Source organism: Metopolophium dirhodum, chromosome 4 (genome assembly GCF_019925205.1).
Source record: "Metopolophium dirhodum isolate CAU chromosome 4, ASM1992520v1, whole genome shotgun sequence".
NCBI lineage: Eukaryota > Metazoa > Arthropoda > Insecta > Hemiptera > Aphididae > Metopolophium > Metopolophium dirhodum.
Window position 1 is genome coordinate 474,996 of NC_083563.1, and position 15,135 is coordinate 490,130.

Here is a 15,135-nt window from a genome sequence, read left to right on the forward strand (position 1 = left end):
TCGTTTTAATATTTTAGTCGTGAGTCATCCGATCATTTAAAATTGCAATATTTTACATACTCGCTTAAGAATTATCAAAATATCGTAAAAAACCAACGTAGGTACACACAAACACAGATAATTAACGACCTTACGTTTGAGTTTGATGATCGGTAAATTCACTTCAATATATTAAAGTTGACAAGTTTTGCAAGTAAATGGAAGTTCTGCTGAACACACATTTTCTGTGCTGTAATCGTTTGTTTTAAGACGGAATTACAGAAACAAATCATGCGCTGGGAAGACGTCCGCCTTTACCTTAGTTGAAACTTTATTATAGTCTTTATACAGTTATAGTCCAAGGCTGGGCAAGTCAATGATTTTTTTTGACTCAGTTAAGTTAAGTTAATGCTCCAATTATAAAAAGTTAAAAGTTAAAAGTCAATTTAACTAAAAGTTAGTATAATTATAGTAGTAGTTATAATGTGTCATCTAACTAAGTATGATTGATTTATAATATACACTTTTAGTTAACTTTATACTAAGTTAAAAAAAAGTTAATTTGTTTATACAACGCTAGCGTCCTTATTTTTTTTCCAACCCAAAACTAAGTTATAGTGTTTTTACTTTTTACTGTATTTCCATATGAGTTAGATTCGAATGATATACATTTTTAACTTTAAACAATTCACGGTAAATATTTTTTGACATGAAAACGAAATAGACTGAAATAGTGAAATATAATCAACTTTTTAACTCGTTAATGCTCAGCTTTGAGTTATACCATATACTTTAGCATTCGGAACCACCCACCCGGTTAGTGTTTGGTCTATGACATTTGGCATTATAAAACTATAGGTTCGGACGCGAGTGCAGCATACAGGTAAAACGCTTACGACGTGTGACATGATCATTATCACAACACGTCCCGACTGGATATTTTCATAAATAATAAATTATTCGTGCCCACTATATCATTAATATATTATTTCGCTATTATAATATTATCACGACGTAAAATCGTATTTGAGTATATTAGACGGTTACCTACCACGTTTTAAAAAAACATTTTAATATTGTTATGTCCAGTGTACTACTGTTTATTAATAATTATAATAATTGTACCTACATATAATATACGGTGGTGAGTGGTGTCGCGATAACTCGAAAACCCTTCGAGATTCGAGTTATCTACTCTCGACTGTATTGTATATTGTATTTATGTTAATATAAAATAGTTACTATCGCGTGCAGCGAGTATAGTTTATTGTTTTAATGATAAGCATATAATATTATTATCTTCGTGGGTGGGAGTCACATGTTATAATATTATTATTTACGAGAGATTACGACGAGTATTTATTGGTTCCTATAAAGTCCAAACTGCGTAACAAATAATAATATTATAATATCTTTTGTATACGACCGGTCAATATTACATTTTGTCAATACGAGCGGTCTGCAGTAACGGAAATTATTATTCGAAATATCGAACGCGTAAGATATAATCAATGCCCCGTCGTAAAACGCGATTAAATTAATTGTTTCGAACGAATAAATTAAACCCGCGCGATGTTCATCCGATGAGTTTTAACTCGAGTAAAAATAAAAAAACATTTATTAACGCATACGATTTTAATAAAAGCGATTCCGGTCGAACGTTTTATACAATATTTATATTTTATTTTTACACATAAGAAGAACGCGTAAGCAATATAAATAAGAACGGTGTTCCTATTTTTATAAGCGACGGCGGTGGCGGTGTAAATAACGAATGAATTATAGGACGTACCTATATGAAAAAAAAACTCAAGTCGCCACTTTTGCCCGGCCAGTCAGCTGCAGCTGGTGTGTCGTGTTCTACAGTGGTGGTGATTCGGCTAAATTAACATTCGTCGTTTATCATTTCGTGTGGTCGCGCGACTACATCAAATCGGACAAGTGTTTAGGGTATACGAAACACACACACACTCGCCATAATATTTAATGTCGTGTTTTGATGATTTGCGACAAGCAATCAATTAAAAATCTGGGACGAGAGTCCGCCGCCGCCGCCGTCGAACGCAACAACATAAATTTGTCAAGTGTATTATAGTGACGTCGCCACCTCCGTTTAATAATATTATATTGTCGTCATCGTCGTAGCCACCGTCACAGTGGTCATTGTATTACGACGAGTATCACAATCGTTTCGGCGAGACGATGCCCTCGTAAAACAATAGTAAAAGTGGCGTAATTAGGAATTGATTTTGGGGTGGGATATAAGTTTTTATAATTTTATAGGCTATTCCCCCCCGCACATCCCCCTTGTTCGTTAACTTTCATGCATCATAATATTATATTAATTTATTATTATAAAGTAATTAAATTAGGTAAATGGTAAATTGTAAATCAAAGATAATAAAGTAAACAGTTAAATTAAAAGAAAAGTCCATCTTTCTTTTTTTTTTTTGTTAAAATGTCTAGTATATCTTCAGGACTTGGTATTATTTTATTTTTAGAGAATTTTAGGATTTTTGAGGCAATTTTAAAGATTTTGAATTTGAAATTTTATTTTAAGATTTTTTCATGCTTTTACATGATTTATATATACGTTGGACAAACTATAACTATAATAACAATAGTTATTATTACTATATAAAGGTAAATAAATAAATGATTTAAACCTATATAAGAAAAAAAATAATTACTTTTGGAAATAATTTATTGTTTTCATAGATTAAAGAAGTTCAAAACGATCAGTTCTGCCTGTAGAACTTTTTTACTATCCTTTAAAATGTATATTATCATTTAGGCATAACAAATTTATATAAGAATTTATAACGAAATTATAAAAATAAAAAAAATGTAGTGCATTAAGTACTGTAGAACATAAAAGCATTTTATTCAGGGTATTTTTTGAGTTTTTTTTAGGCATTACAATCCCAGGTGTTATTATTATGTAATTTACAAAAATAATAATTATTAACAGTATTAACAGTTTTAATTTATTCTGTGTTTATACTAAGAAGGTTAAGAAGAATAAGTTTTAGGCTGTTAAAAATGATATCAGAAGTCGTAAGTTGTAAGTTTTTATCAGTTTCATCTTTTGACTGTGATAATAGATAACCAAACCATTGTCCATTAATTTTTATTTTTAAATCTTAAAATATTTTAGAGCCAAGTGCTTACAAGAATATTATAAAAGTTATTTTTTTAAAAAAAGGCTCTGGGAGGGGATATATACCCCCCCCCCCCCCATAATTACGCCATTGAATAATAATTATATAATATCGCCTAGTCGCGTCTCGCACAAGGTCCGTCGATTTTTTTCTTCCGATTCCCCGCGGCGGAAATCGCTGTCGGGGACCGCACCACGAGAGACGGGTCTGCGCTATTTCGACGGTCTCTCGTATAACAGACGAATGGCATTTTGTTTTTCTCTCTGACATTGTGCCTGTACAATAACAGGAAATCGTTTTGTCTTCATGTCTTTTTTTGCTGCGTTTCCATAAAATAATTATTATTATACCGTCTCCGCAGCGACGATACGACGGCTAACCGGTCTGCAATAATTTGTCGTTTTGAGTATATAATATATTATACGAACACGATATAATAATATAATAATAACAGATAATATCGGACTTGTCTTTATCTGGTGACCGTATACACACATACTGATTGTTTAGGATTGTTTTCCATGTCTAAAGTTACCGCAATTGTCAAATATATTTTTATACATATTAACAAATTTATGAATATTGTCTTATACCGGCGGCAGTATTTAACGCCATCGAATTAATTACAATAATATATTATTATATTTTTCATACGCCTAAAATATCGTATCTATGTGGTTAAGCGCTCACAATATGCGTTAGTTGAAATTTAATTTTTTTGTTTTTAATTTTAGGATTTTATTGTCTAATACCTATAATACCTATGTAATTGGCATGTATTTTGTTCACCAAAAGTTGAACTATTTTTTAAAATATATTTTTTAATATTTAATATTGCGTTTACATGTTATATTATATAATTTCAAATGTGGTTCCTGAAAAATTCACTAACGTAAGTTTATAAGCTTGTAACATGACTTATAAGTGCGGCGCTTAACCATTGATATATTGTACGCATATGGCATATACCTATCAAGCTCGTTTTAGCTTCTGATATGAGTTTTTTAACTTCAATATTAGATGTACTTTGTATATTAGACGCGTACTGTTTCTAACGACAACATGACAGTATACAATAATTATAATATTTCTACTCTTGAAGGCCGTCTTGTATTTTTTTTAAATAGAACCCAAGAAGTCAAAATGCCCGTAAAATGTGCTTTCTCAAAACATAATTTCAGGAACAATTATTATTATTATTTTTTTATATAATATACAGAAAGTTCGTCTGAAAACGTTTGAAAACGCATTATTTGTATTGTCCGTCCTAATTAATATATTATAACGAAATGCCTATTTATACGTTTGTTGTCGAGTGTATTGTATCGAGACAACTGCAGTTGCCGACGCCCTAAAAACGGCGGCGGTGATGACTTGGTTGTGCTGGGTTTTGAGTTAGATAATTTCCCGCAGGACCGGTGCCGAAGGATATGCTAGACCTAAAAGCTCACTGTTGTCCACTTTACAGCGGACTGGACTCGCCGCTAATCCCTTGGCCGGGGCTCAAGTTTGCATGCGTCCGAATACTCGAACTTTACGGCAAAGTCTTCGGGCAGGAAGAGCTTTGTGAACTTATTATTAGGTAATTCGGTTGGAACCCATACATATTATATTAAATATTATACACACACATAATATTATATCATATTTATGAGCACGCGGCTGACCCGTATACTCGTACATGATATTACTATGTCGTAGGCCATCTGAAAGTTGGCATTCTTGTTCAACAATCACCGCGCCCTTTGCGACGGCCACGGCATATCTGCAGGGTATACCTAGGCCTTTTGCCAATAAGATACTTGAAACTCAAAATGGGTGACCTTTGCAACGGGGTCGCCCGTTTTGAGTTACAAGTATCTTATTGGCAAAAAGCCTAGGTAAACCCTGCAAATATACCGTGGCCGTAGACTAATATATACATACCTACCTAAGATTTAAGATCAGCCGACTATATTATGTTCGGGAGAAAAAAAAATAAACAGCTCAAAACGGTCTGTTTGTCGCAGAGGGCGTGTAGTTTTTTTTCGCAAAAAGTCGAATTTGCCATACGGCCTACGACATGGTGTAATATATTGTTATAATATGAATAATCCGGTAAGGAAAACCAGCCCGTACGTTAGTGGACAGTCGAGACTCTCACGATAACGACGCACGCGGTTTACCGCTGAATTTCCTAAATGTAAATGTTTTTGTCACGTTTTAGGAAGACATGCGGTAGCTGCAAATGCACGAAAGACTCGCACGATGTGCTGCACGAGGAGTGGGTCAACGTACGCGACCGGCTTGGTTTCAAGCCCGTTCAAGACCCGGACAAGAGAGTGTCGAAGGAAAGGTCTTACAGCCAAGGGTACTCGTGGGTTCCTCCTGGGCTTCCTAGTCACAAGGTAAATGCATAATATTATATTACAGTAATATCGTTAGGGTCACCACCTACCGTTCTTTGTGCACTTGCCGTGTCGGGATTTTCTTTTCAGTTTACCAAGAACGGTCGTTATAATTTCATATTGTCATTTTGTATATTGCAGGTAGAGAAATACTTCAACAGTTTACCGTCCAACAAAGTTCCTAAACTGGGTACGGCTGGCGAGAAGTACAGAGACAAGCAGGTAGTCGTGCAACTGCCGAAACAAGACTTAGCCTTGACTTATTGTAAACATGTGGAACAAAGGCATCATCAGAGCTACGAAGACTTTATAAATGCTAGAAACGAGATAGCGTTAGACATCGGATATGCTAGAGAATGTACTTACCACGTGGTTAGTTGTTTTATAGTAAAACGTATCCAAACAAAATGCCAAATATATTGTGATGTGATAAATGTTTATAAACTTAAAAGTGGGGCCGGATTTAAATGCCTTAACAATAGTAATAACTATAAAAGAAAAATGCTCTAAAATATACAAAAAAATGCATTTATAACGCAATCATGCCCTTAAAAATGACCAAAATTGTTTTTATATAGGCATGCAAGTTATGCAACTACGCATACTTAGGAACGCTCAATAAATAAACAGTATACTGGAAATAAGTGCAATCGCGATTTGTCCCCAACTCATCAATTTATTTATTTATTACCTAGTTGTAAGTCTTGTTGAGTCCCGGAAACACTTCATATTCGATAAACGCTATGGATATAATAATAATAATTAACTTTATTGCAACAACAACATAAAGAATACAAAAAATATAGATACAGATGTTATTACATTCATATAATATTAGACGATAGACATTTGTATGCATGAATAATCTTTAAAACCATTAAAGAAAATATTATGAAAACATTATTTCTTTGTAAATTTTGAATGTCCTAGTTTACATTAAAAGCTTGTATAGGTACAGTGTATTAACATATTATGCACTAAAAGTTAATAAAATTACACGAGAATGCAAAATAATAGTTTCACTTTTGAAGTACCTATCTATTACATGAAACTAATTATGTACTTTGAATCCTCTAGGACAATCCATTTCCCATTGAAATCCGGGCCTTATTTATATGTAACCCTAAGTCTCGGAATTGTATCTCGACTCTGGATTATTGTATTATTTTGTAAATTACAGTATTTTATTTTGTTATTAATTATTATATATTCAAAGAATACCAAGTTGGTACCTGCGTTAAAATTGCTATTGCAGCCTTAGATAATATTTTTAACACTGTTTTAATTCTTTGTTTCTCCCTCTAAAACTTAAGCCTAGTTTCCATAAAGCATTTTATCATTGTTATATTCATATCTAAAGGGTTCGTCCCGCACTGTAAAAATAAATAAAAATAAAAAATAATAATGATAATTATAAATTATGGAGCATAATACAATAATTATTATGTTTTTCAGCTCACACTGAATCCACCCATATTTATAAACGTGGATTATTACAAAAACAATTGTATATTATATATTGTTGGGGGGCAAACTCAAATAAAAAAAACCTTCTCAAAATATTAGATATAAGTAAACTGCTATAAACAAAAACCAACTCTGAAATGTGGATTAATTTAAGTCATAATTTGTATAATTATAACTTAGCAATGCATGTACAATTCAACTTAAATATATCCATAGGCGGAAATCGTGTATTATTATTGGGATATGTAGATTATGTTTCAAAATTATTTAGTTTTTAGTATTCAACTCATAAAAATTCACAAATTATTTTTAATTTAAAATTGCATTCCATTTTTAATTAAAATACTTATAAGGTTCGAAAATGTAATATAATGTTCCTCTGAAGTTGTTTTTACAGAATTTTAAAAATAACTTTTAGAAATTTGTACAGTTTTATTTTATGAACGTTTTAAGTTTAAATTGTCCATCAAAGAATTGATTTTTCGTATCTTTACAAAGATTTATTTAATTTATTATTTTCATACCTAGTCGGTAGCAGAACACATACTTTAAGATTCGTATGATTTATTTATAAAATAATGACAGTCGGTTGCTGTTTACTCGGTTTACAGAGCACATCAATGAAAATTCAGATTTTTTTTTAGGAAAATATAATATTATTAAGAAAATATTCTATGTACAATATACTTTGACACATATAGTGCTATAGATATTTTGAATAATATTTCAATATTTATAAAAGAAAATAATATTACAATTATTTTTGTTTTTAGGGGAAGGGGAGCATTAAAGACTTAGTCTCCCATAATCCTCCTCCAATTTCCGCCAATTCAGTCATATCATATATTTTATAATCCAATAATAAAAACAATAATAATATATAGTTTCAAAATTAAATTGATTATATTATATTATCCTGATACTGACTTAATCTAAATATTGTAACAATTTATATTGTACATTGTATAAACAAAGTTGTAATTTTTAAGAATACCGAATAATGTTTACACTATGTTATTTTCTTAGGAATGTCCGAAATGTAAGAAAAATGTCGAACCAGGTGAAATAGGAGTATTCGCGTCTAAATTTGGCGATACAGTTTTATGGCATCCGACGTGTTTCACTTGTACCGAATGCCAAGAGCTGCTTGTCGACTTAACTTACTGTCTGTACGAAGATCATTTGTATTGCGAACGTCATTATGCACAACAATTCAAACCAAGGTGTTCGGCTTGCGATGAGGTAAGAATTGTTATAAGCTTATAATTATTACATATTACATAGCCTAACGGCAACAAAATTATATTTATTAACGTTAAAATAAGAAAATATGGTGTTATTAGGTAGACACAATATGTCGAGGTACTTTTATACACTAACCAAATAAAGACGACCGTCCACATAATTTAAAATTTAACCAGATATTTTATAAATTCACCGTGGTCGTCCAGTTATTAATTATAAGTAACTTACATTGTGTATATTGGAAATAGTTATAAAATGGGATTTCTGTGGCGTTTGAACTAGTTGCTATCATTATCGATAACAGCTTGTACCTAGGAGATTAAATCTATTATTTAATTTAATGATAAATAATAAAATAACAATTCACACAACCGGATAGCACTTCAATGCTTGTGCATTGATACATTTATGATACATCATAACAACTACTAACGTATGAACCTCTCATCTCTATTCACGTTCACAATACTATAATATATTTTAAGAATGGTGACATGATATGTTGTATATTCAAAATATCACCAAAGTCAATTTTGTAATAATAAATAGGTATTTTTTTATATTGCTTATATTTTCACACAGAAATTTTCAAATTTTGTATTTATCTTCTTTGTTCAGATAAGTACCCGTTTTGTCCTTATTGTATGTGAAAAAACATTTCAATTATAATATATATTATTATTGTTACTACCTATAATATAAAAATAAAAATTGTATATCTACCTACCTAGTCAATGATATGTATACGTTAACGATTCTTAATCGGAAATTGTATAAAATAACTACATAATTATTCTATACAATTTGTAGATATAGTATTGATTTAATTTTAATGTAAATACTTTAACTAAAGCAGTAAAAGTATTCAGGAAAATAACGGATTTCATGCTTTAAGGGTAACATATTCACTAGCCGACCATTAGGTAAACGAAAGTCTAAAACGTTTCTTCTCATATTCAAAATATGGTGTGATTATTTATTGCAATTATTTGTAAACTCCGAACAATAATAACATAAATATAATATGATATAATATGATATAGTAAGACTATTGTACTTGGCCTAATGTTTATCATTGTAGGTATATACTAACTATACTTACTAAGTCATACTCACTTATAAGTTATAACCATTTAGATAATATATTTTCGTTAATTGATTTCGGACTTTGTCGTACATTCTAATTATATAATGATTATAATAATATGACCATAATATCATATGAAAAATGGACAATTATATTAGCGCTAATTTGTATTACTATGGGTGTAGTAGATAGTTATAATGTGTTAGGTATAATTCATGTTAGTAATTATAGTATGTTACGTTCTTATACATCGATAATAATTACAATTAATTTATGGGTCTTATTTGAAACTGTTTTTGATATGACACGTCTTGACAAAATTGAAATGTGTTTACACGTCGTGATTTCTTACAAAAAAAACAAAAAACTATCTAATGAAAATAAGTTTAATATTATTGAAATCGTACTAATATATGTACTTGTTGAAATAAGTATATTGCAAACCATTTAATGTAAATTCAAAAGATTCATATGGAATGTACCTACAATGTACAGGATGCATTCAAAACGGTCGTTTATTTATATAGGTATTAGTTACGAAAGTGGCAGGTAAATTCGATCAATATCTAAGCCACAAAGTATATCATATTATATTATTTCAAGCGTATCACATATTATTTGATCCAGTATTAGTTTAATAGCGAGTGCTTACAAACTCAAATTACCTACAGCAAATAATACCTACTAAATACATACACGTCCCTATATATTGTTAAGCATATATATATTTTTTTAACCGAATAAACAAGTATTTATTTCACGAACAACTAGAATATCTATATCGATTGTAAAATTATAATTTTAACAAAACGTTTTATTTAAACAAATCTTGATAAAAGATAGATAATATTAAGGTCTAAGGATGTGTTTCACTTAGATGGTGGTCGGGGCCCCGGGGCTATACGTTTCTGACTTCTGAGTTGAAGCAACTGGTCTAAAGAATAATTAATAATGATACATTTAGAATGGGTAGGTAGTTATTAATGGTCTCATTGTTGGACATTTAAGTCATTCTCCAAAAATCGTGGCTGATGTAATTTGGCAGTTTCAAATTTTAAATAGTGACTTTTCGACCGTCTTTGGACTTGGGCCATCGGGTCAGCGGGCCAGCCCAATCAGTATAACAATATATTGGTCAATTTGGAATTGTAGCTTCTTCCCTCTGAAAAATCACGCCACTGAACAGTACGTTTGTGTGCATCATATTATAACTGACGGTTTTACTAATGATATATTTTGTAAGTCGGTTATATTTTAAATAGAAAATAAAAATAATTTAATAATATTATGTTCGTTTGGCGCCATCTGTCGTTGATTTTTCAAGTAGTCTATGTGAGCGCCATTACTCGCCAATAGGTCGTGCTCATGGTTTGCAAGCCAAGTCTACCAAAATGTATGTTATAATTTATAATAATGATATTACCTATAGGCTATTATAGTTAAGTTATTAAAAATACTTTACAGTAGGTAAGTCTACGTTAAATTATTGGTAATGGTCCAAAAAAAATGTCATCTATAACAATATACAATGTATAGCCGTATAATACTTGCAGTTATGTATCTAACACAATAATAATATTTTAACGAAGGTAAATAGGTACTATATTATTATAATTTATAGTTCAAAATATAGGTACTTATAGGCCTACAACTTGCCGTCAATTGTAGCGACATTTACCTATACGACCCGCAACGACCGACTCTCGACACTCGCGTCGCGTTACTTTACTTTCTCCCGACATTTTGTAAGGCCGATTCAAATTATCTGGAACGTATAGACGTTTGTACGACGACGGACGTAAGGTCGCGGTGACAAAAATACATGTAGGAAGTGAGAGGGTCAGAGGATGAGAGAGAGGGAGTGAGTGAGAGGTAGTGAGAGAGAGAGGGAGGGAGGGAAAGAAAGGGAGAGGGAGAGAGAGAGAACGTACATCGATCGTGGATAAGCTTTATATCAATTAACCGTTTTGTATGGTTTGTTGACATAGTTGTTAATATTTTCGAAAGCGTTGAAAAATAATTGATTTTGCACATTGCGGAATCACACACTCCGTGCTACGATATAGTTTTATCCAATAATTTGGGATAAATCGTCATAAACCGACGGCTAGACGTGTACAAATAAAATATATTTTATTGTCGTCCAATAATTTAATACGATGACTGTAGCAATATGCACGCAGGTACATCATATGGATGTGTAAATAATTGTTTCGAATTTGGAAATAAACAATATTGGTTTATGAACTCTGGTTATGATCATAGTCATTCAAACTATGATATTGTGTTCCGTTTGAAGATACCATTATAATATAGCTACCTATACTGAATGAGGTAATAATGTAATATTTAATTTTATATCATGTCAAAGCGTCCGGTTAATCATCTCTATGCAAAACATTTTATTTTATAATCATACAGTCATAATAATAATGTATTTTTATTTGACATAATAATTCCTACATAATTATATAGGTAATAACAATAAATTGACATACCCGTCGTGTGGGTAGTAGCCATTGGGTCACTGTTTAAGAACATGCGCTTAGGAAATTAATATTTTGTGCCATTTTTATTGCACAACATCATCATCATGATTTTAATTATTTTGGACTTGAAAAAATGATTATTTATTATTTGATTAATTAAAATTTGTTTTTTTTTACGTCCTCGGAAGTACGTAAATTCAATTACGATATTCTGATGAATGAATTGATTTTCAGGGTTTTGCAAACTGGTTTATTGTTTAGTTTTTTTTTTCATACCCAGGCTTCATTATAATGAATTGTTTATTTTGTGAGTATTCAAACCTACAATAAGCTTAGGTTTGATCATTTTTTTGTGTATTATATTATATTATATTACTAATTAGTAATTACCTATTTGTATGTTTAGATTGATTGATAGATTGTTTGTTATACCAATAATTTTTTAGTACGATAATACGATCTCAAGTCCTACGCATGAATTGTTGAAATTTTAAACACAAAAAGTTTAGATTAATAATTGTTAAAATCACAAAAATACTATAAATACTAAATACTAAATATAACAATGTATTTATATAATTATATATTCATTTACTCCAAAATATTATCCTTTTTCGATTTTATAATAATTTACTTTAGCTCTAAAATTGCACACAAAAAGCGGTACAATTGCCAATCTGATTGCAGTTTTTATCTTATACATTTTCTTTAGTATTAGTCTCATAATATTATTATGCAACAATCATTATGAAACTGTAAACTAATTCGAATTATTGGGCATTGTATTATAAAACAATACAATAATTACCTATATTTTTTTAAATTGTTCTTAAAATGTCAAATTTGCCTATACCGGCTTTACCTAGAAGTACTGAAAACATTAAAAGGATGACAGAGCATCATAAATTGTTTTCTCTCTCTGACCCACAAGCAACATTGCAAATTACGTTTAGCAGAACCTGCTGCAACCCTAGTTGTGTATTTGATTATATATTATAATGTTTTAATGTTTTCACCTATTATGAAACTTTAGGTTGAGGATTTTTCATGATATTTTAATTTTCTTACAATCCATAAGCGTCTTTAAATTGTGATATTTTACACGCTCATAAAACTTACATAAAAATTAAAATATCATAAAATATCTAACGCAGTGACTCATGTAATGTTGTTGACTTAAAGTTTGGTAATAGGTGAATTTACTCTAGTATTATAATTAACAGCATTATAGGGTTGGTTGTGCTGAACGTAAATTTGGTATCTTACGAGTGGGCGTGTGTGAGAGAGAGAAAACAAATGGTGCGTTGACATCCTCTTAATGTTTTCGATAGGTATGGGCAATTTTTAAACTTTAAGATAAATTTAAACATAATATTATAAATCAATAATTCAAATTATTTTACAGGTAGTGATCCTAAGTCATTGCCGTTTCATTTCTTGGACAATAAATACGAAACTATATAACATTATGGAAAAATTTATCGGATATTAAAACTGAAATTATAGTGTGTCTACGCATATTGGCTATTTGATCTATTCTTTTGTGTAATTCTAGAATTTAAGTGAATTATTAAAAAATCGAAAAATGACAATATATTTTGGAGAAAATTAATATATAATTAATAATTATTTATTATTATTACTATTATTTTATTATTATTATTATTATTATTACACTAGCTGAATTACCCAGCGTTGCCTGGAAAATTTTTGATTGTTGCTTCTGTGGAAGTAATGTCTTTTTAAGTGTAAATTATATTAAAATTATATTTTAACTGCGCTGTCCGTGAGATTCGTTGCAATATATTATCAGGTAGGCAATCGCGGATCCCTTGTGGTTTGTACGTAAGTGTATGATTTAACTCTGAAGTATCAAAGTTATACCAAGTTTGTCGTTTTTACTTAATTCAACCTACGCGAGATGGATTAATACAATCAATTAATACAAAATCCTGACCTAAGTGTACTAAAATCCAATGAATAAAAATAACCAAGCTTTCATATGTACCTATAAAGATAAAGAAGAAAACTAAGAAAAAAACGATGTAAAAACAATGCAAACAATTGGTTCACCGAAACCGTGGTTCGAACTTGAGACATTTTGTACTAAAATACATACCTAGAAGTGCCATTGCACCAATAATAACTATTATTAAAACCAATAGCAACCATTTACAAATAAACATTTCCATCGTAAATCTCAAAATCCCTGTTTGAGCACCTCCCCGGGTTTAACCTCTAATTTACCCTTTTTTAATTAGTATATCTTCTTCCCCGATGTCTAATCTACCAAATTTCATCGCAATCTGATGAACGGTTTAGGAATGCATAAGGGACACACACACACATTCATTTATATATATATTGAATGGTGAAACGTTTTCTTGCACACATTACATTATTGCAGTCCATCGTCGTCCATCATATTATAATATGTAGACGAGTGCGTGATGTACCAATGAAACAAAATGGACCGTCATCGCACCATATGTTTGTTTATTAATTATTATTGTCGAAATGTGTGTATAGGCACACTCGACAGTCGTCGTGCGACCGACTGACAGGGCATAATGACATAATACAATATGCACGCGACCGGTCGCCATGATATTACACTATATGTGCGACCAATCGCCAAGACCTAACACAGTACGCGTGACGTGACATTTGAACGTCAGAATGTGCGCGATTAGTGGTGATAATTGACTTCTCGACCGAGACGTGTATAAATCACATTTTAATCCAACTCACGGGGTGCCAGACGATCAGACAAGACCACATTATATTATGCGTTGTAGCCGGCGTGGCTCTAGCCTTGGCCAGCAGGCCGAGACACTGTAAATAAAACTTGCACACGGCGTAAACATAATTGTAACGAAATTTTATCGTGTCCATAGACCAAATTGTCGTCATATATAATATTATACTGACTTTCGGCTTTATAACAAAACATAATATAATTATCCGATTAATTTCGCATATTAAATATTCAACATTATTATTATTCGGTTCTTACAAATACATATAAAATATTTACAATGTTTTACATGTAAATGTATCTATCTAATCATTTTAATGATAAAAATTAAAATCTTGGCTTCATATTATACTATATGATTTGCAACAGTAAATCTTAATAATAATTACAGAACATGATACACGGGGCAATAAAATTTACAATTTACCAGCATTATAAATTTTCTTGAATTGTCATAACAAATCTGATTATCCTATAAATTATGAGTTTAGGCATACATGAATAATTCGTTAAGTAACGCACGCCATCGTCGTTTTCCTGTACAAACATTTTTTGTCAGCGA

The 15,135-nt window shown here is 30.9% G+C and overlaps 1 protein-coding gene across 4 annotated transcripts in view; it reads left to right on the forward strand.

Annotated features, from left to right (window-relative positions):
* Window positions 1–15,135, forward strand: part of LOC132944019 (four and a half LIM domains protein 2) — a 104,726-nt gene that overhangs the window by 56,663 nt on the left and 32,928 nt on the right. For 2 of the 4 annotated variants that reach the window (XM_061013229.1, XM_061013228.1), the window contains 4 exons: window positions 4,554–4,722; window positions 5,347–5,527; window positions 5,669–5,899; window positions 8,021–8,236. In XM_061013229.1, the coding sequence (XP_060869212.1) occupies window positions 4,571–4,722; window positions 5,347–5,527; window positions 5,669–5,899; window positions 8,021–8,236 (780 nt within the window). In that variant the 5' untranslated portion in view covers window positions 4,554–4,570. The remainder of the gene's footprint in view (window positions 1–4,553; window positions 4,723–5,346; window positions 5,528–5,668; window positions 5,900–8,020; window positions 8,237–15,135) is intronic. The other 2 variants (XM_061013231.1, XM_061013230.1) reach the window with 2 other exon arrangements.